General features: G+C 40.3%; 1 protein-coding gene across 17 annotated transcripts in view; it reads left to right on the forward strand.

Annotated features, from left to right (window-relative positions):
• ryr1b (ryanodine receptor 1b (skeletal)) overlaps positions 1-21,933 on the forward strand; it is an 80,640-nt gene that overhangs the window by 55,387 nt on the left and 3,320 nt on the right. For 2 of the 17 annotated variants that reach the window (XM_056374778.1, XM_056374782.1), the window contains 34 exons: positions 317-404; positions 511-603; positions 1,026-1,040; positions 2,641-2,811; positions 3,085-3,144; positions 3,253-3,387; positions 3,510-3,622; positions 3,735-3,831; positions 3,913-4,019; positions 4,112-4,163; positions 4,347-4,427; positions 7,675-7,774; positions 8,379-8,458; positions 8,638-8,714; positions 8,889-8,962; positions 9,395-9,412; positions 12,028-12,108; positions 12,436-12,524; positions 13,099-13,227; positions 13,631-13,735; positions 15,243-15,272; positions 16,189-16,218; positions 16,375-16,456; positions 16,551-17,860; positions 17,953-18,035; positions 18,371-18,554; positions 18,913-18,999; positions 19,354-19,608; positions 19,732-19,862; positions 20,874-20,916; positions 21,018-21,151; positions 21,244-21,304; positions 21,397-21,543; positions 21,653-21,787. In XM_056374778.1, the coding sequence (XP_056230753.1) occupies positions 317-404; positions 511-603; positions 1,026-1,040; positions 2,641-2,811; positions 3,085-3,144; positions 3,253-3,387; positions 3,510-3,622; positions 3,735-3,831; positions 3,913-4,019; positions 4,112-4,163; positions 4,347-4,427; positions 7,675-7,774; positions 8,379-8,458; positions 8,638-8,714; positions 8,889-8,962; positions 9,395-9,412; positions 12,028-12,108; positions 12,436-12,524; positions 13,099-13,227; positions 13,631-13,735; positions 15,243-15,272; positions 16,189-16,218; positions 16,375-16,456; positions 16,551-17,860; positions 17,953-18,035; positions 18,371-18,554; positions 18,913-18,999; positions 19,354-19,608; positions 19,732-19,862; positions 20,874-20,916; positions 21,018-21,151; positions 21,244-21,304; positions 21,397-21,543; positions 21,653-21,787 (4,477 nt within the window). The remainder of the gene's footprint in view (positions 1-316; positions 405-510; positions 604-1,025; positions 1,041-2,640; positions 2,812-3,084; positions 3,145-3,252; positions 3,388-3,509; positions 3,623-3,734; positions 3,832-3,912; positions 4,020-4,111; positions 4,164-4,346; positions 4,428-7,674; positions 7,775-8,378; positions 8,459-8,637; positions 8,715-8,888; positions 8,963-9,394; positions 9,413-12,027; positions 12,109-12,435; positions 12,525-13,098; positions 13,228-13,630; positions 13,736-15,242; positions 15,273-16,188; positions 16,219-16,374; positions 16,457-16,550; positions 17,861-17,952; positions 18,036-18,370; positions 18,555-18,912; positions 19,000-19,353; positions 19,609-19,731; positions 19,863-20,873; positions 20,917-21,017; positions 21,152-21,243; positions 21,305-21,396; positions 21,544-21,652; positions 21,788-21,933) is intronic. The other 15 variants (XM_056374789.1, XM_056374792.1, XM_056374780.1 and 12 more) reach the window with 14 other exon arrangements.

Raw genomic sequence — 21,933 nt, forward strand, 5'->3', positions numbered from 1 at the left:
TTGAGAACAGTTTAATGGAAACACGATTACTGATTACTGTTCTGAGTGATTACATCTCTTGGTATAAAAGATGTGTCAGTGTCCAGTGCTTAACCTGACTACTTTTCATCAAATCGTTTCTTTGAGTGACAACGCTTCAGATTTCATGAAATAAGCTTTACTGTTGATTACTTCTAACCAAGAGATAGCAACAACAACCTTGCCAAGCATAAGCACCTATGCCAGTTAAAAGGAGATCATACATCCAGTATTTGTTTGTACCTATTTGATACTTTGATAGTTAATCTATTTCTGCCATTGCTGTCTTCGTCTGTAGGGCGAGGTGGCTGACCTGCCCAGATCCAGATGCAGAAGAGCTCTTCAGGATGGTGGGAGAGGTCTTCATTTTCTGGTCCAAATCCCATGTGAGTTTTCTGGTGTCTGTGGTGTTTTTCTGGAATTGTTTTTGCTATTCTGTGATTCCTGATCGTCCTTTGCCATTTAACCCTTTTCTTGTGTAATTTATGACAGAACTTTAAAAGGGAGGAGCAGAACTTTGTGGTGATGAATGAGATCAACAACATGTCCTTCCTGACTGCTGACAGTAAGAGCAAGATGAGCAAGGTGAGAGTGGACAAGCAGATGAACGGCCAAGATAAACATAGCTGTTACATAATAAGATGTCTTAATCATTTACTACATATCTTGAGCTGTAACTCATTAAGAAACTAAACTCTAATGATTAATATTTCACTAACACCACCCATTTCAATCAGGGAAAGATTAAACCCATTTTTATCTATTCTCAGCCATAATTTCCTTTCTTTCCCTTAAGTTGCTATGGATAAGAATGTCAGGTAAATGATTATTCTGTAAATAATAAGAATTTTGAATAAATGTTATAGTAATAGGCTATTACATAACTAATAACATCCTTTTCCAGGACAATCTAAGTGGCAGTATGTAGCGTTCAGGCAGTGGTAGGAGTGTCGCTAACTGTGTTTTCTCCTTGTATCCTGTGTCGGGGTTGGACGCTGGGCCACTAGGCCGGAGATGGAGAGGTTAGACTGTTTGTGCACGAGCGCTGTGCTGATCGCATGGCACCCTGAGTTTGGGGAGGCATTTCATCAAGCTCACCCGCGGACTACCACACTTCTTACACACAGACCCCAATATTCACACACATACATGCACACACACACACACAGGGTTATAAACACACAGTATCAGACATTTAGTAATGTCAGTGTTATAATAATGCATATCTAAGGGTGAAATGATGCAATGTATAATGTAGATATAATGTTAAGAATGTTTTATGTGTGCGTGTATGAGTGCGTGTGTGCGTGCGTGTGTGTGGTATAGAGATGTGCTGCTATGTTTTTATACGTGTGTTTGTATATGTGTGAGTAGGGGTCTGGAGCGGCTTGATGAAAGGTCTTTGCAGTAGATGGTAGTGGCCTGAGAGGTTTCATGGCGCTCGGTTGGGCAGTTGTGTATCTCACTTGTACTGTGCACTCCTGCAGCCGAGCACCATCACTCTGTTTTTGTTTGATTAATAAACAGTTTGTCTTTATATCGTCCCTGTTGGATACGGTTGTGGAGCCCGTGCTACTGTGCCATCTGTGATGTTGAAATGTTGTTATTGACGCTTGGATTTCTTTCAGCTTTTGTGGTAAAGATTCCTGCACCGGGGGACTCTTCTCTTTTCAATATTATCATTGGCTTCGTGTTCGCTACCTGTTTACACCAAAAGCCGTACTATCCCTTGCTGTTACCATTACATTTTCTTGGTCCATCTGTAGCATACGTAGCTAGCTGGGACTGTCTGGGAAACTGAAGCTAGCTCGATATCACCAGATGGCTGTCATCATATTTACTAACTGGACTCGCCACTCCATGTCTAATTCATTGACACCATTTAATTGTTAAATCATTGAATATCTAATCACTGTTTGATTGATGTTTTACATGGTTGCTGTAAGATAAAAAAAGAAAACCTCCTCTCCTTGGCTATCAGATGGGCATTACTGAAGTGAGCTTCTGTTAGCTGATCATCACAACACCTCTCTTTGCCCAAAGTTTTTACCCACATACCCACACTGAGGGCAAAGAGGGTGCCGTGAGGCCAGACAACAGTCAGTAATGAGCGTTGGCAGCCCCAGGACAGGAGTGTGTGAGAAGAGCTCCAGAGCGATGGAGCTGGCCCCATAGACTTGTGCTGTTCTATGTGCTGTCTGATGGACAGGATGTGCCCTGTCTGGCCGCTGCACTACTAACAGTGAGGCTGCACTGTGTGTAACGACTCTAGCTGATGCAGCAGTGAAGCACCTGAAACCTCATCAGAGGTTGATGTTTACGAGAAAAATTCATTGTTGGTTTGTCTTCAACCGAGGTATAATTATTTTCACTTAATTGTTGATTCACTGTATCAGCATGTTATTGTGTAAAATGTTACTGGGAGCTGGTTCCTGCCATCTCATTGTCTCAGTTTCCTTTTATATTTTGTATCAGAACTAGTTTATATTTTTATGTTAAATATGCTCAAAAGCCTCTGATGTCATAAAATATTGTCTGAATAGAAAATTTGTGGTGTGTGAGGTGTTGGGGCTTTTATCCCAGACAGTGATGTATTGGTCTGAACTTGCTTTCTCTTTTTAGTCTGGAGGCTCAGAGCAGGAGCGTACCAAGAAGAAGCGCCGGGGGGATCGCTACTCTGTGCAGACCTCCCTTATTGTGGCAGCATTAAAGAAGATGCTTCCCATCGGCCTCAATATGTGCTCTCCTGCAGACCAGGAGCTCATCAATCTTGCCAAGATCAGATACTCGCTGGTACTTTGATGTATTTGAAGCCAACTGACTGACTATATTCTGTCCAAAAATGGAATAACTGGCTCATATGAGATAATGCATTTTTTTAAAATCTTTATTTTATATAAAACAATCTCCTATTAAGTTACATTTGATCAGTTCAGTTTTCTATTAAGAATTTGTTGAGATACATATATACATGTCAGTTTACTGCTCGTTAGTAAACTGTAGGATATTTTGATTGTCTTGAATGGAAAAACATTTTTTGGAATGTGTTGTTGTCTTCCCTTGTAGAAAGACACAGATGAAGAGGTGAGGGAGTTCTTGCACAACAATCTGCACCTTCAAGGCAAAGTGAGTAGACGTTTTAATTGTTTTACAAATTAAAGACAAGAATAAATATACAAATTCTCTTGTAGATTTCTTTGAATGTGGCTATACACATATGATCCTTGGTTTCAGGTGGAAGACCCAGCTATGCGTTGGCAGATGTCTCTTTATAAGGAGATGTCTGGAAAGGCTGAAGATGCTGAGGACCCTGAGAAGGTGGTCAAAAGGGTACAAGAGGTGTCTGCTGTCCTTTACCACATTGAGGTGGTGAGTATAGACACAAACTCAAGTCCTAGATGCTAAACACACATGACATGCACATACAAGTTGAAAAGGATTACTTGGTTGTCAGTAGCAGCCTAATTGTTAGACATTTTTTCTTGCTTCAGACTGAACATCCCTTCAAGTCAAAGAAAATGGTGTGGCACAAGCTGCTGTCCAAACAGCGTCGCAGGGCAGTGGTGGCCTGCTTCAGGATGACGCCCCTGTACAACATCCCCACGTAATAAGTTCCTTCATACTCACTTAAAAAAGATCTATAATAAAATCAGAGGACCTTTCATGAGACGTTGCAACCCTGCATAATTAAGTCTCTATGACGTCTTGTCTTACAGGCACAGGGCAACCAACATGTTCTTGGATGCATACAAGCGCAACTGGTTAGAGACCGAGGGTTACGAATTTGAGGATAAGATGATTGACGATTTATCAGTAAGTCATCCTCCCTTTATTTCTAAAATGCACAATTGGTTTATTTGTGGCACATTGATTCATGTTATTTACAATAATTAGAAAGCCATGGAGGAAGAAGAGGAAGAGGAAGAGGAGACCGAGACGAAGCCTGACCCCCTTCATCAGCTGATTCTTCATTTCAGCCGCACAGCTCTCACAGAAAAGACGTAAGAGTCCTGAGCTCCTTGTGCGACTCGACTTTGTGACCTGTTCTTCAGTGTGACCGACTGATTTCTGTCATATGTTTTTCTCATTACAGTAAGCTTGACGTTGACCATCTTTATATGTCATACGCTGATATTATGGCAAAGGTAAGACTTCTGGATGGTTGCTGATCAGCATCATCAGATTTCGCATCTCTGACTGAAATCATTTAAATTCCTCAACATTTATGCGAACTAAGCTTTGTGCACGAGAGCCCCATGAACTGAGAATTACAGTTCAATCTGTTGTTTGGATTCATTTGTCGCTTACTTGCTGTCATCTCCCTCCAGAGCTGCCACATTGGTGAGGAGGACGAAGGGGGAGAACAGGAGGGGGAGGAGCCATCCTTTGAGGTGCGACAGACAGAGATGGTATGGGGGGACCAGGGGAAGGGAGACAGGGGATTCAGCGGAGAAGCAACTCCCCGCGCACTGAGTGACCACACCACGCCATCACACTCGGCACACCCCCCCACCCCAACATTTCTCTTTCTTCTCTTCCTGGCGTTTCTCTCGTTCACTCACACCACTTGTCTACTTCCTGCTATGGTGGACTGACCTGTGCATGCCTTTGCTGGACTCGGCCCAACAGTCGTCTCAATGTTGCAGACTCAATTTGTTTTATGTCCTAAATTGCATGACTTGAGTGCAGAGAGATGGTGCAGCTAAAGACAACAAAATGAAACTTAGGTTTTTGCCAGCGGTTTATTTCAAAATCCTGATGTGCTTCAAAATTTTTAGGGGTTGATTGACTATGTCGACCTCAAATTATCAGCATGGTTTAACATACCTACTAAATACTTATCTATATATATCTAAGTATATATCAAAGTACAGCAGCAGTTAAATAAATGCACATGTGCGCAAGGCTCCTAAGTTTTCAAAAGTAAAATACACATTTGTATTACTTTGGCCAAAATGCTGCTGTAAACATATCTAGTAATATTCAAACAGCCAAAACAGGCAATTTTTTGCAGTGTCACTTACCTATCACTTTGCCAGCATTGTTAACATTAATGCAGCAGTAAATATTCCGATTTCTTTTGCCTTCAAGGCCAGTTTTGGGCACTGTAATGTTGCAGCTGTAGAGACCCCTGGCTTTTCCTGGAGGGTAGCATTACACCCATCTGCAGTGCAAATTCCTGACTGTACTGTAAGAATCCCTTCAAAGTTTATTTTTATTTCAGGTTATATTAATCAGTGGAACATCATTACTCTTCCTTTTTTGGTATGTGGTATTTGCACAGCAACGTGATGCTGCCATTCAAGACTGAATTGAGCAGCTATTCTTGGAAACTTTGATAACAGTTATCAAGTCAAACCATGCAGCAGGTTTCGTAAGAGTAGAACCAGCTCTCTTGTGCTGATCTTGTGTGTCTGTGGTCAGTCTCTCCCCGACTTGCACCACCCTTTCCTGACTTACAACCTCCAGTACTCACCTGCTAATTGGGCTGTGTTCACCCACACGGACTCACCCGATAACTCTCGTTCGAGATCTAACAACTGACTGATTTTGTTTGTCTTTACTTTGAATTGGACAACGTAAACAAGTCTCCCTCTCTGTGCTCACCAAGGACTACAGTAAAAGCCTGCACAGTCAGCCGTACATACACTCTCCCAAACCCAAACACACATGCACTCATGCAAGCATTGACTCACAGACACACACATCCACAACAAACACACACACACACACACACACTCATAAACATACACAATCTTTCTTCACTCATCACAACGCCCCACACAATTTGCTCCAAAGACGATCAGAGCCTCTGTAACCGGAGGAAAGTTGCTACATAACAGTCAGGCTCAGAGGGAGGGGGGCGGAGGGTAGGTTCAGTTTGGGTGGGGCTTTATGCATGGTCTGCAGTGGGTGGGTCAAATCTAACCTCTTTTGTCAACAGGATGGTTGTTCATAGAGGCACAGTTTTAGTGTGTCCTATAGTTAAACTGAAAAGCAGATAAGAACCACACGATGTTGCTGCAGCACTTCGTGTTGGAAGCAGGAGTTGCATGCTGTAAGCGTTACTCAGACAACTACTGTTGCTTCCTTGGAAGAGTGTGTGAAGTGTGTGTTATGCTCTGGGAAGGAAAGTTTGCCGCCATCAAATGTTTGCTTTTTCTGGAAGATCAGAACAGCTGGAACAATTACCATCACTAATATACACTGTGTTCCCATGGAAGAGAATGTGTGTGTGTGTGTGTGTGTGTGTGTGTGTGTGTGTGTGTGTTTTTGTGTGTGTGTGCGTGTGTCTGTGTGTGTGTGCGCGTGTGTGCTTGCGTGCGTGCGTGTGTGTGCATGTGTGTGTTTGTGTTTGTGTGTGTGTGTGATTTTAGTCTTTTAGATTTATTTTTCATTGAATAAGGGCCAAGATCCGAGCAGTAATGTCTGATTTTAAGTATTTCCATCACCCTGAACGTGTTTTTTTATTTGTAAGTTTTCAATTATTAACACAAATACAAAGGGGATTTACCATTCCAGGAGACAAAGACAGGAAAGGAAAGAAAAACGAAAAGAGAAAAAACCCCTGCTCCTAAAGGTTACAAGGCATTACAGTTAACATAACAATCAGTGCCAGCCAGAAAATGGATGAGTACAGTTTATTACATTTACCAAGAGAAGTATATATATATATATATATACTCATATACAGTACATATACAAATATACCATGTGTACACATTTGTATGCACAAACATACATTTCCTTACACAGATAGTTTAGACCACTCTCGATAAATAAGACAGAAGTGGTTGCCACAGTATATCAAAGGCTGTAGAGTGAAGAGAAACAGAATATCTTATCCTCTCCAGATGTTACAAATTAGTGACATAGCAAGCCAGGTCATAAAAGGAAGGCACCATGAACGTTTTTTAAACATCAGACATTGGTCAAATACAGATGTGCGTCATCTTGGCCGAAGTCCAGTATAAAGACTGAGAATCAGGCCACTTTAACTTAACTTAGCAGAACGATCAGATGCAGCAAATCTAACTCTGTTTCTAAGAAGAATGCACATTCAAAAAGCTTTGTTATATGTAGAAATTAAAAGTGTGTTTTTAGTAGTTTAATATATTTCCTCATAACCTCCATGTTTTTGTTCACCTGCACCTCTCCAACAGTATGTGTCGCGAGGAGGTGTCACAGTACCAATCCTGGTGACCCCCTCTGCTGGGGCAGGGCTGAAGAAATGCACTGGTTATTTATCAAGAAAATAACTTTATACATTCAACTGCTCCTAAAATTATCATGTATTGCTAACTGAGCTAGCTGCTTCTTTTTGTTTCTAGTCTTTGTGCTAAGCTAAGCTAACACATCCCAGAAATATGACTGTAATGAAAATAATTAAATTAATAATGCTGTTGATTAAAACCTTCTAGCTACCTCAGCAAACTGGGATGTATTTTATGTCAATGCTCCATTAGAAATGCCTTGAAACTATGTGCAGCCAATGGATGGTCATTAGGAAATAATTATGAAGAAGTGTGTGTGTGTGTGTGTGTGTGTGTGTGTGTTTATTTGTGAGTGTGTGAGTGTATGAGTGAGTGCGTGCGGGGGGCAGTGCAGTCTGTGTTGGCAGGGTTACAGCTGTGTCTCTCTTGCTCTGCTCCACAGGAAAAGGAGATGGAGAAACAGAGGCTTCTGTACCAGCAGTCCCGTCTACACGACCGTGGGGCTGCAGAGATGGTGCTGCAGATGATCAGTGCCTGTAAAGGTAGTGGACACACACATGCACACACACACACACACACACACACACACATGTTCTGTCACTTGTGAGGATATTTAAATTATTATTTAAATTATGTCACTAAAGGCTGCCCTAATTTTAGCGATAACTGTTACATACCTTACTGCAACCTGAGCACAACTCAAGATGATGTTTCAACCCTATAACAAATAACATTAATAATGTAAATACCCACAAATTATAAATTATGTCATATTTAGCCATATGCCCATTACACTGCCCCCTGGGCCAGTTAATGTAACATTAAATGCTTGAATCCTAATGTGACATGAAGCACTTTCCCCAACTAGATTAGTGGCGTTCAAGATATGAATTAACACACACTCTCAGTGGAGATCATTTCCCCGGGTGTTTTTGTAAATAATGTTGATAAATGATAATAAATGCTGTAATGTTGTATGGCAGTTCAGTTGAAAAAATGCCAGCACAGAGGAATGCGATGCGCAGTTTTTCTCCATCAGCAGTATCTGAAATGTTTATTGTGATGTCAGCGATGATCCATCTCTAATCTGACCGCATTGTTGAGTCAGAAGTTGTTGCACACCTCTGATGTGTCGACTTGTTTCAGGTGAACCAGGAGCCATGGTTTCTTCCACACTCAAACTGGGAATCTCCATCCTCAATGGAGGCAACAGTAATGTACAGCAGGTAAACAGAGCCTATGAGGGCTTTGCACAGAATTTAGGGGATTATATTTTGATGAGAAAGCAGGAATACAGAGCTAAATAAAAGAATATATTTCTCAGTCTAATAAATGAAAGACTCTTTTCTGCAGTTTTCTGTTGACAAGAAAAGTGTTGTTTTTCTGTCATTTTTTCTGTGTGCAGAGAATGCTGGACTATCTGAAGGATAAAAAGGATGTGGGATTCTTCCTTAGCGTTCAGGCTCTGATGCAGACCTGCAGGTCTGTAACGAGATCAGTTCATATGCAACACTTTTGTTGTTCACCTCTTTTGTTTTTGATATTTGAGATTTGTAAGATGCTTGTACTGTAAACATGATTTTGAGAAGGTCCTAGTGGAAGAAAACTGTGTTGGGCTGGATATTGTTAAACTGACTGAGTGTTTGATATTGACAGCGTTTTGGATCTGAATGCGTTTGAGAGGCAGAACAAGGCAGAAGGACTTGGGATGGTTTCAGAGGAAGGCACCAGTGAGTATCACTTAGTATCTGGTCACACTGCCATACAGACATTTATATTTACACACACGTCACACACATCTCACACATCTCACACGTCCTATGTATGTATCTATGTATGTAATTGACATTGTTGTAGCTGTTCTGTCTAGTCTCTTTTTGTGTGCATCTGTGTGTGTCTGATTGCCTGTTCACGGATGCCTGGTTGCAGGTATGTTTTCATGTACGTAAGTGTGTTGAGAATGTCAAAAACCACGACAGCATTTTGACTGTTGATGTATGAAACTGTTTATCATCCACTGACAGCCATGAGATTTTTGGACTCACTGCGTCTCTCTTTGTCTTTCTCTCTCCCACATCTCGTTCACTTTGCCCGTTTCAACCCTTTACCCCTCATACCCATGTCTTTCCCACTCATCAATTTGCTGCTCTCGCGGTTCTCAGATATGAAGCTAGAACGTGGTAAATGAAACTTTGCTGTCATATATTTTCTCTCTTTCTTTCTTTCCTCTCTGTCCTCTATCTCTTTTAGCTCTGAATCACCTGACTAGCCTTTTCCTTGCTGTGAACTTAATATGCATTTCATTTCACACTCAAAGAATCAGTGAAATCAAGCTTTACACTCACTTGCTCACATTACAATGGAAAGCTCACAATGATACACATGCTGCTGTAGCAATACTCGTGCATTGTATCTCTGACCTTTCCTCTTGAAGTGATTGTAAAGTTTACTTTTCATCCTTGAGTGTTTTATCACAGATCTGCTGTAACTCTGACAGCTCAGTCTTGAGACTGATCAATGGGAAGGAAAAGCAATAACCTCATTCTTCCTCTCCCACTTAGTTAAATAAGTAGATCATAGAGAACCGCACTGACCGTGTGTCCTAGAAACTCTGAAATGATTTGCAGCAGGAGCAGGAACTCTCTAAGCCCTGTATCTCTCTAATTCACAACATTCAAATGATAGAGCCACACATCTTACACCGTCTGTGTAACGCCACTGCATATAAATCCTTGCTCTCCATAAGAATATTCCCTAACTTTTCATAATTTTTATAATGCGCAACATGATAGTCCAAACTACTGGTATTGAAATCAGAAGGTTTTCCAGCACTAACTGTTGCTGAATCACCAACACTGTAATTACGTATTTTGTACTCATAACCTGTCGACTCTGTTGTATGTGGTCCCACCCCTTTGCTTGCTCCAGATGTGGGATTATTTAACAGTAGTCACTGTGGTTACAGTTTTTACCCCTGGCACCGTGTTCATGTTTGTTGTTGGAAAATATGAAACCCAGCATCACCGCCCAGTTTTGTCCTTTTTAAAAAAAAATTGTTTATGTACTGTCGTGATTCAATCGAGCATGCTTGTGCATTTTTGATAAAGACATGTTTTTTAAAGTAGCCACTTTCTGATGGAATGCTTTGGAGATACATAAACTGTGTATTTTGCAATGGATGGGATTTAAAATGTAAAGAAATGAAAGAAGCTTCCTGTGAGAAGATTAGCTGTCATTCTTTACTTCCATCCTGACAACTACAGGCACTAACTTGCCGATTCTGCACTTTCCAGCATTAGATATACATTAATGTGGACTGAGTGTTTTTCCTCCCCCAACATCCATACTCATAGCTTATTGGAGTTTGCAGAGTTCAGTAGATCTGTCCTGCATGGCTGTGTGCCGTGAAGTTATCGCTTTATTTCTGTGTTCATTCTCACATTTGTGTCACAAGTGTTTCCTCAGTTGTATGTGTACGTGTCTGTTGTTGTTGTTTGATGGTTTCCTGTCTTCATTTATCTATGTGTTTCATGCCCATATGAATATGACGTGACCTGCTGTTTGTTTGAGTTTTGTTGAATACATGAAGAACTAAACAGAGGTAAAGTTTGAAAAAACAAAAATGGAGTCAGTGTGGAAGCCTCAGTCTCCCCGTCTTGCTGACAGGAGGACAGGGACTCAGAGGTCTTTGTGGTTTTCACTAACACGTTCTAATGAAAGCAGGAGAGTGGTATGAGGTGACTGTACTAACAATTTTACTGTTCTTGCACCAGATGTTTGTACATGAAACAATCACAGACAACATGCATACAAACAGGCACATAGCATACGTACAATACAAGTGCACTAATCACTGTCCCTCAGTGTCATCACACACACACACACACACCCACACACACACACACACACACATTTTAATACTCAAGCTGGCTCTGCACCGGAGCATTTTGCAGTGTTCGGTGTGTGTCAGTATATGTAGAATGTAAGGTTGGATTATGGTAATCATCATTTCACAAGTATTGATTATTAATTAACACAGTTGATGACTGGCCTAAAAATCAAATCTGTTACTGTAGATTGCTCAAACAATCTTTCTTAACAAGTCATTGGTTTGGGATTTAGACTTATTAATCAGAGAAGAAGAGAAAACTATGGGGACATTCCACACAGTTCCTTGTCAAAAGATTTTTTATTTTAGGAAGGAATGAGAATCCAGATTTTCATAAAGAGTAAGGCAGGTCACTGCTGTAGTTTCAGAAAAAAATACTGATACTGTTTGTCTTTGAAATTGGTGAAAATAATGGTTTTAGGACCTAAAAATAGATTAAATGACTTGTTAAGATTAAGATTGATACCAGTGTATTATTTTATTGCAAGAACCTTGTTGATCCTTTTAGTGATAACTGAATATACCTTTGTAGGAATTTGTAGGAATAGTAGAACTATAATTTGCTCCAAAATTTTTTTGGTGAAATGTTTTTTAATTACTTTTTTCTGCACGGTAATGTTAGGTAATATAAATATATATAAATATATATAAAGTTATCTTCCATGAAAATAAGAAAACAATGCTCAATTTTTATGAGCACAGTGATGCAGGAGAAAATAAGTCATTAAGAACTATGTCAAAAAATACACTGGTATTTTCTTTTAATACACCTAATCCCTTGTTATAACTTTGTATTCTAATAGAGTGATACAGCAAAATTACAGAGCTCACATATACTGTGTACTGGGACTGTTGAAACTTTCTTTTGCAAAGATTCATTTGCATTTCTTTTGTTCTTCTGCCCAGATGAGAAAGTGATGGCAGACGATGAATTTACGTGTGACCTCTTCCGCTTCCTGCAGCTACTTTGTGAGGGCCATAATAACGGTGAGTCTGTTCTCCAAACATCATGCTGGTTTCAAGTGAACTTCCAGTAAGGAGAGTGCTCGTTCACCTTCTTGCTAACGGCAATGAACCACTTTCTCTTCACCATTTTTAAACTGGAGATAAGAATGTCAGTTCAGTGCTTGTACTATAAATATTCAAACTAACTTAGTAATATTCCCCCGTACATACACCTGATTTATTATCCTCTACATGCTAAAAGGTCGACTTTGACTGTTTTGGGACATTCCCAGATTTTAAGAATTTATGGTATTTCAGTTGTTGGAAACTAAGTTTAAAGTGAATCTTGCTTTTTTTTCCTGTGTTCAGATTTTCAGAATTACCTGAGAACTCAGACGGGCAGCACCACTACCATCAATATCATCATCTGCACTGTGGACTACCTGCTTCGACTACAGGTCACTCTGATATACTGATACTCTGATCTTAGTCCCACTGACTGACCCAAGCCTCCTTTCTTAATACACAGATTTTGCAAAGACCAACTTTGTTTAGGTGATTTTTATCCCCACAGCAGACACACCAGGGTATTACTAAAAAAAACTGAAAAAGTCAGAGTGAAACAAGTCTTCAAACATATACATCAGAAAATCAGACCTGTCATGCAGTACATTTCAGAGTTTTTTTCCTTTGCTGTAGGATTTTTGATGTGAATTGTTTTTAGTTTATTCATCACATAAAATTCTTTCAGAAAATTCAGCATTTTTTTAGTTAAATATACTAAAGTACTTAAAAACTGTGTTTGAAAGTACATGAAGAAGAACAAAACATATATATATATATATATATATATATATATATATATATATATATATTATATATATATATATATATATATATATATATATATATAAATATACTTGAAGTCCATACATTCAAATTATATATTAACATTTTACTTGGGGCAGTTCAGCATTAAGATAGAATGAAGAGGTAACATCATTTACTCTTTCTCTTCCTGTCTGTTTGCAGGAGTCGATCAGTGACTTTTACTGGTACTACTCAGGAAAAGACATCATCGATGAGCCTGGTAAGAGGAACTTCTCCAAAGCAATGACTGTGGCCAAACAGGTCTTCAACAGCTTGACTGAGTACATCCAGGTGAGAAAGCTTCTGTATGAATGCTAGACAGACTAAATATTGAATCATAATACGAGACATGATTTCAAGGGGACACCTCAGATGGGAAGCCAGTGAGGGATCATGTGCTTGTCACTATATTTTATCAACTATAAAGCCTATTTCTCTGTATGTATTTTAATGTTGGGAGATGTGTATTACAAACCAAAGTCACTGAAGTCAATTAAATGAAACTGACAACATAGCTAGATTTTAATCTGCTGTGGCTTAATGTTTGAACCATCCTCCCTATTTGATACAAATACTAATACATACACAGATTTTGTGTCAGAACATTTACTTTGACGCACCAGACAAATTTATCTCCCAAAATGATGAAAGCACTCGACTATTATTGTAATTTTCCACTTGATGTCTCTATCAGGGTCCTTGCACCGGTAACCAGCAGTCTCTGGCCCACAGCAGGTTGTGGGACGCTGTTGTGGGCTTCCTGCACGTCTTTGCTCATATGATGATGAAACTTGCTCAGGTAAGAGATATCCTCATAAATATATTCATTTTCTCTGTGTATTTCATTATTCCATTTCAGGGATAATTTCTGTAGAGAACTGATTCTGAATGATAAAATAATTTCTCAGTGTTTTTTACAGTTGACCAAAAGATGAATCAAAGAAATTTCAAAATAAAATCAACCATTAAAAATTAAACTTAGTATATTTTAATTCATTTGTCCACTTTGAGTATACTAATTTTGTGAACTGTCTCTCTCATGGTTCCTGCAGAGTAAAGTATGTATTTATTTGATTATTCTTTTGTTTATTAAACTGTTCTTAAATCTTAACCAGCTTTCCCCCTCTTTTCTTTGTCAGATTGTTTCTGCCTCTTTACTGAGCCATTTTACAGGATGTTCAGGGTTAGAAAGGTGATGATAGCTTATAGAATATAAAGTTCAAATACTTTATGACATACACTGTATATGTCATGTTGTAGTTGGGCTCAGATAGAGATACCTATGGGTTATCTTCCTCTGTGATTCACATTTACATTCTGGTATATTTGACATTTTAATGTAATAATAAATGATATAATATGAGAATAATGAAATAATATGTTTTGACTTTTTAGATTTCAGATTTCAGATAACATTCTTTCTGAAAACTGCAGTGGTTACTGTTTACTGGTTACTACATTAGCATAAAAAGTGAATTGTATCGATAAAGTGGATATACCAATCAACTTTTGAATTACGTTTTCCCAAATGACCTGATCAGTTCACCTGATTCAGATTGTCAACGTGAGCTCGAGTAAAGATGGCAGAAATAATTTGAGGAAAAACAGTTACTCCTCCTTTGTCTCCCTTTGATTTTCTCTCTCTTTACATTTTCTGATTCTGTATAATACAGTTAGTCCACCTCGTCTAATTTAAGTATCTATTCATTTCATACTGACCAGTGCTTAGGATTTGATTGTGCTTTAGACAAGCGTGTGTTTGCTTTGAATAATGTGTGTCTGCTTTGACCTAACAAGGAGCTGCAGTGTTTCCTGCCCAGCCTAATTCTGTGTGACAGTGTTGATTGCTACTGACGCTGCTGTTTAAAATGCATTTTTGTATTGCAATATCCTGAATATGTTTTTGATGTTAGGTTATTAGGGTTTGTTTTTCAAACAAAGCAAAAGACAGAGTAGATTTTGCAACAGTACTCACAAAGTTGTGGTCATTTTTAGGCTTCCAGAAACCCTGTGTTTACACCGAAGAATTTACTTTAACATATGCTTTGATAACATATCATCTATATGTCATATCTCATGTTCTGTACTGGATGATAAAACGTCTGTGCTAATTTCCCGACTCTGAAATTCAAAAAGGTTAAAAAAGCTTTTCCAACGTTGGTCTGATGACTATAATTAGAGGCAGGGCTTGTAGTTTAGAATTTAATTATCAAAGTAGCATTTACATCAAATACAAAAAAAAAATACAAAAATGAAGTAAAAATGTTGATGGATAACATTTTTATTTCCATGTGTAACCCTGTTAGATGCACCCCGATCCTGGACAACGAAATGGCGTAAGAATCTGTGTCTCTCTGCGAATGCCATCTCATGTTCTAGACCTTCATGCTTTTTTAAAGATCCCATGCTTCACCATATTTTTTATTACGCAGCTTAACAACATGCATCATTTCCCTCTTTGTGAATTCCATCTGCAGCAATTCATGTTTTTCCTTTGCGTTTACCAGCTTTTTTTTTTTCTAACAAGCCATCAACTCAGTCATAAATCGTCCTTGAAGACAGGGAAATTGTAGAGCAGGTCCAGATACTGCCCGTCCATCCAGAGCATTTGACTAAATGCTGACAAGGACAAGTCAAGTACGAAATTGCACTCAGAATTTGTGACGGTTTAGCAACATTTTGAAAATTCTTATTCCTTAGTTAGAGGTGAAAAACTCCATTTTGTATATGCCTATATAATATTAAGTAGCTGAACTGCTCTTGGGTTAGATCATGAAGAGTCTTTCACGCAAAAGATTATTGATTGATTTATTTCACGTTGTTCCCTCAAGCATCTTAACATCTTGCTTTGCTTTTGTTCATTTAGCTGTATTTGGTTGTTTTGTATGTATTGTCTTGTTTCTGTAGAGGTATTAGAAGGTACCACTGTGATTTCACTGATGGTTGATGCTTGCCTGTCCTGACACCCTCTTCCTCTCGATCTCCACCAGCCTGACAACCACTTTAGACCGTCTAAAATATTTGTGGCTCTTGTTATCTGCTGGTGCAGGTCTTCAGGAGTGCTAAGATCAGCGTCTCCAAATGCGTTGATGTCTTTCTTGCTCCCATGCTGCAGCCACTTTTTCAGATAAAGGGGAAAGGCGGTGCTCCTCTTATACCTGTCTTCCAGTGTCTGTCTTGCTTTCCATCACATTGAGTGTACTATTTCTGATGTTAAAAATGCGTATTCTTTATTTAAAAATGCAAACCCAGGATCATTTTTGGAGTAGAGCACACTCTGAGGTAGCGTCTTCCATGTTTTATGTCTCAGAAAGAAGCACATATCCTCTCAAATTAATTGTGATATATTGAAATTGAAATTTTCAGTCAGTGCACATCTTAAGAATATTGTTTTCTCTACTGTGTGTTTGTGTTTTGCTGTGTTTGGCTTTGTTGCAGGACTCCAGTCAAATTGGACTGTTGAAGGAACTGTTGGATTTGCAGAAAGACATGGTGGTGATGCTTCTGTCCTTGCTTGAAGGTATGATGTCCACCCCAGTCTGGTGATGTCCTGCTCTTTTTGTCACATAGTTTCTATATTTGCCTCACCCCCATCACCTTGTACCCCTCTCTAGGCAATGTGGTAAATGGCACCATTGCCAGGCAGATGGTTGACATGCTGGTGGAGTCGTCCAGCAACGTGGAGATGATCCTCAAGTTCTTTGACATGTTCCTCAAACTCAAGGACATAGTGGCATCTGATGCCTTCCGAGACTACGTATCCGACCCCCGTGGGCTTATCTCCAAGAAGGACTTCTCCAAGGCTATGGACAGCCAGAAGCAATACTCCCCCTCAGAAATCCAGTTCCTCCTCTCCTGCTCAGAGGCTGACGAGAATGAGATGATCAATTTTGAGGAGTTTGCTGATCGTTTCCAGGAGCCGGCCAAAGACATCGGTTTCAATATCGCCGTTCTGCTCACAAACCTGTCAGAGCACGTACCTCATGATACTCGCCTACAGAACTTCCTGGAGCAGGCTGAGAGCGTGCTCAACTACTTCCGCCCTTTCCTTGGCCGCATTGAGATCATGGGAGCCAGCAGGAAGATTGAGCGCATTTACTTTGAAATCAGCGAGGCGAACCGCAACCAGTGGGAAATGCCACAAGTCAGAGAGTCCAAACGGCAGTTCATATTTGATGTGGTCAATGAGGGTGGCGAGAGTGAGAAGATGGAGTTGTTTGTGAACTTCTGTGAGGACACCATCTTTGAGATGAACATTGCTGCATCTATCTCTGAGCCTGAGGGAGATGGTGCAGAAGAGGAAGATGATGAGGAAGAAGAGGAGGGTGGAGGAGAAGAAGCGGAGTCTGGAGAAGGTGAGGAAGGCAATGGAGAAGGTGAAGCTCCAGAGTCAACTTCAGCATTTGCAGACTTCCTGAAGAGCGTGGTTAACTTCTTCAACATGTTCACCTTCCGTAACCTGCGGCGTCGCTACCGCAAGCTAAGAAAAATGACGGTGAAGGAGATGGTGGTCGGCCTGGCTACATTTATATACACTGTCGTGATGGGTATCCTGATGTTTGTCTATAGTATATGTAAGGGCTTCTTCACATTCATATGGAAGGTGCTGTTCGGCGGAGGCTTGGTGGAGGGCGCCAAGAAGATAACAGTGACAGAGATCCTTGCAAGTATGCCAGATCCAACACAGGATGAAGTTCACGGGGATCTGCCACCTGAACCGGGAGCTCGAGAGGTTCAAGATGCAGATGGAGCGGCCGAACACTTAGATGCTGTGGGAGGAGAGGAGGAAGAGGAGGACAGTGAGGACAGGGAAGGTGGACGCCTGCCTGGTTTCAATGCTCCTGGGGGACTCGGAGACTTTGGGGAGACGACAACTGAAGAGCCTCCAACTCCAGAGGGCACGCCGCTGCTGAAGAGGAAATTGGTGAGCTGTTCTGTCTCATGGTGGTTTACTGTTGTGTAATGTGTATGCACTCCATTAGTAAGTTAGTTAACCGCAAACTGTTGTTGAAACAGTTGGCTGCTGCAGTGGGAGGACAAGGCGAGGAAGAAGGCGCTGAACCTGAAGAAGAGCATCCTCAGGAGACTGAGAAAGCAGAGTAAGTTGTCTGCCTGTCAATATCAAAACTGAACAGCTTCTGTTAAAGATAATGTGTCTTAATACTGAACCACTTTCAGCTCGGAAGAATTACAACTAGGCACATTTAAATCAAATTTACAAGTAAATACACATTTTGAGTTTATACATGTCTAAATGTGATTTGTCATTTGCTGATTATATCGGATGTAAAATGGATACAAATCACTTTTTTGTACAGAAATGTGTCCAGACATTTCAATGTTCATTATACTGCTGGTCCTGAGTCTGGAGAATATTTTTATGTTTACAAAGAGAAAAAAAGCACACGTTTCTCTCCTCATCTGTCGTTTCCAGCACTGAGAATGGAGAGAAGTCAGAGAAGGCAGAGAAAGAAGAACCTGAACCTGAGGTGAAGGAGGAAGAGCCGGAGGAGATGGAGGAAAAGGTAGTGAAGGCCAAGGCGAAGAAGGACAAGAAACCTGCTGAGGAGGGCTTTGAGCTGTGGAATGAGCTGGAGATTCAGAGGATCAAATTCATGGTGAGCAGTTCTCTGTTAAACTGCACATTTTTGAATATATGTTGTTATCTGCCACATGGTGCCTTAGTCTGATATGTGCTGTGACATACTTGTATTGTGAGGAATGTAATTGCTGGAAATGTTCAGCCAGTTAGTTGGAGGTAGTGTAGTGTTGTACACAGAACATTGTTTTTTATAAAATGATCTGTTATAATAGCCTGTTTCCTGTTAATTAACCCGTGCAAGATATTTGGCAACTACATGACGTGCTATTGCTTAGCTAATCCATTTCAGAGGAAACATTGAGTAAAATGTGGCTTTTGTGCTTTGCTGGGATGATACTCAAGTTTTACTGACTTCTTTATTTCCTACCCGCCAGAACTACCTTTCTCGTAACTTCTACAACCTTCGGTTCTTGGCTTTGTTCATCGCCTTCGCTCTCAATTTCATCTTGCTCTTCTACAAGGTTTGTGCTTTTCTACCCTTAGATAAAACATACACATACACAACACACAACACATACATTGTCAACTCTGAGCAATCCTGCAAAATCTGATGCCATTTCACCAGCAGGAATTGCCACTACTCGATTATAGATTTAATTGTCATTAACTTACACTAACTTTTGTTCACGAGTCAGACTCGCATATAATTTTACAAACATTATACACGTCACTAATGTTCCTGGACTTGATTAAAGTTAACTCCAAAAATAAGTGGGTAGCATTAAATGTATAATGACAAATCTATTTTTGCAACAGTCCTTTACAATTTTGAAATTTTGAAATTTGGTTACTTACTCCGTGTGTGATGTTTCCAGGTGTCTGACAGTCCTCCAGGCGAGGAGGACTTTGAGGGTTCTGGTCTGTTTGAGGGCTCTGGCTTATTTGAAGGCTCTGGTGCTGAGGAGGACGGATCTGGATTAGATGACGGAGGAGAAGATGATGATGAAGAAGGTCCCATGTATTACTTCTTAGAGGAGAGCACGGGTTACATGGAACCAGCCATGGCTTTCCTCGGCATCGTCCACACCATCATCTCCTTCCTTTGCATCATCGGCTACAACTGCCTCAAGGTACCCGGTTTTGGTTGTGCTTTGCTCCACAAAGATCCACCTGTGTTCTTGTGTTAGTTTGGAGGTTTAATGCTAATCGTCCTCTGAGACTAATGTCTTCGGCTGTTCCCCCTGTACTTTCAGGTCCCTCTGGTTATCTTCAAGAGGGAGAAGGAGCTGGCCAGAAAGCTGGAGTTTGATGGAGTCTATGTCACTGAGCAGCCAGAGGATGATGACATCAAGGGCCAATGGGACAGACTGGTGCTCAACACTCCGTAAGCCCCTGTTACATTATCAGATAGGTGGATGGATATGTAATAGAGTATTGAACAGGCCTGAAAACCCACTCTGTTTAATTCCATCAACAACATTTAGCAACAGAGCTCTCTCCTAAGATGCTGAGAATGATAAACCTATTTATCAATTATGTATTTATCATTTATTCAGTTCTCTTCTCGATGTAAGAATATAATGACTGAAAGCAATATCAACAGTTTTCCAAGTTTTCACAAATCTGCTAAATTAACAAGGAACAGACATCCACAACCTGTTGTTGAAAAATCTTCACTCTTAAGGGAGCTATTTGTACTATAACATAGCAAACGTAAGCATTAACAGCTGTTTACTTACCTTCCTTGCCAAGGGCTTCAGCCATTGTTGTGTTTACAATACAGGAGGTGGTAATACGCCCTCTGAGCAGCTCTACTTCTTCAGTGCACGGGGACTCGGTATCAGAAAATGTTGAGATGTTCCGACCAGGCTGGAGCTAGCTGGTTAGCATGCTAAGTTTGTTAGAAGAAATTAAGTGTTAAAAATAGAAGCAAAAACCAAGAGGGTTGCTTTCCACTGCTGGAGACAGCTCTTGTTGAGTAAAGGAATGAAGTTGTAAGTTGTTAATGCTAACGTTGGCTGTGCAGCAATATAGCTCCTTAAATATTCTTCGTCCAACACAGCATAATGATTACCTAATGCTAGCTGGCCAGTCATGACCTCTTGGCATTAATCCTGGTGCATGGGTGTCAGGGTGAGACATGCATAATGACAAACTCAAGGGGGAAAAAAAATCATCAGTATTCATAGTTTAACTTTTTACCATTTTAATATTGATATTAATGAAATATTTAATGTTAGACCTGAACCTGACCCAAACCCTGAGTATTCATATGAGAATGACCTTGAATGAGGCTTGAACTTGCAAATCATACTTGGGTCAGTGTGCAGACCTCTAAAATACAGCAGTAGAAACTGTGAATAACTATCAGTGAAATGTGTCTCTTTTAATACAGCACTTTCCCCAACAATTACTGGGACAAGTTTGTGAAGAGAAAGGTGAGACATGATTTATTCAGACAGTTTTTGGTCCAAAATGTCAGGCATGTTTTTGCAGGGATATGTCTTGCAGGAAAATGACATCTGTGTGTGATAACCAGGTGCTGGACAAATACGGTGACATCTACGGCAGAGAGAGGATTGCAGAGTTGCTCGGTATGGACCTGGCTTCTCTAGATGTCAGTGCCATGACGCATGAAAAGAAGCCTGAACCAGACACCTCGATGTTCAGCTGGTTTGTAGTGTTCATTCTTTATAAAGGCAATGTAATCAACAGGTTTATCGTTTACAAAATGCTGCAGAACAAACCTGTCCTTCTCTCTGTAGGATAACATCTATTGACATCAAGTACCAGATCTGGAAGTTTGGTGTTGTGTTCACTGACAATGTGAGTAGAGGAAGTAGTTTGTGATATAATTTAGACAATCAGAGAATCTGTTTTGAGTATGCTGTTACTGACAGCCCTGTTTAATCTTTTAGACCTTCCTCTACCTGGTGTGGTACATGTTAATGTCTCTGCTCGGACACTACAACAACTTTTTCTTCGCCGCTCATCTTCTGGACATTGCCATGGGTGTCAAAACCCTGCGCACCATCCTGTCCTCCGTTACTCACAACGGCAAACAGGTCTGCACATTTCCACTACAGTGACGCATCATGAGACTTTCTGCACTCCCTTAGGAACTCAAGACAAAACTGACCTTGTAGTAACGACATATCTATCTGTCCCTTGCAGCTGATGATGACAGTGGGTTTGCTGGCAGTAGTGGTTTACCTGTACACCGTGGTGGCCTTCAACTTCTTCCGCAAGTTCTACAACAAGAGCGAGGACGAGGACGAACCAGACATGAAGTGTGATGACATGATGACTGTGAGTGGAGGGCAATTACATGTTTACAGTAATAGGACTAATCGCTACAGTTATGGAGCAGGATTTAGGGGAGGTCAGCTTTACTTTGGGTTGATTATTCTGATGTGTTGTAAAACGTACTTCTGTAATCTGACCTCTGTGCTCAC

This window comes from Seriola aureovittata, chromosome 4 (genome assembly GCF_021018895.1).
Source record: "Seriola aureovittata isolate HTS-2021-v1 ecotype China chromosome 4, ASM2101889v1, whole genome shotgun sequence".
Lineage (NCBI taxonomy): Eukaryota > Metazoa > Chordata > Actinopteri > Carangiformes > Carangidae > Seriola > Seriola aureovittata.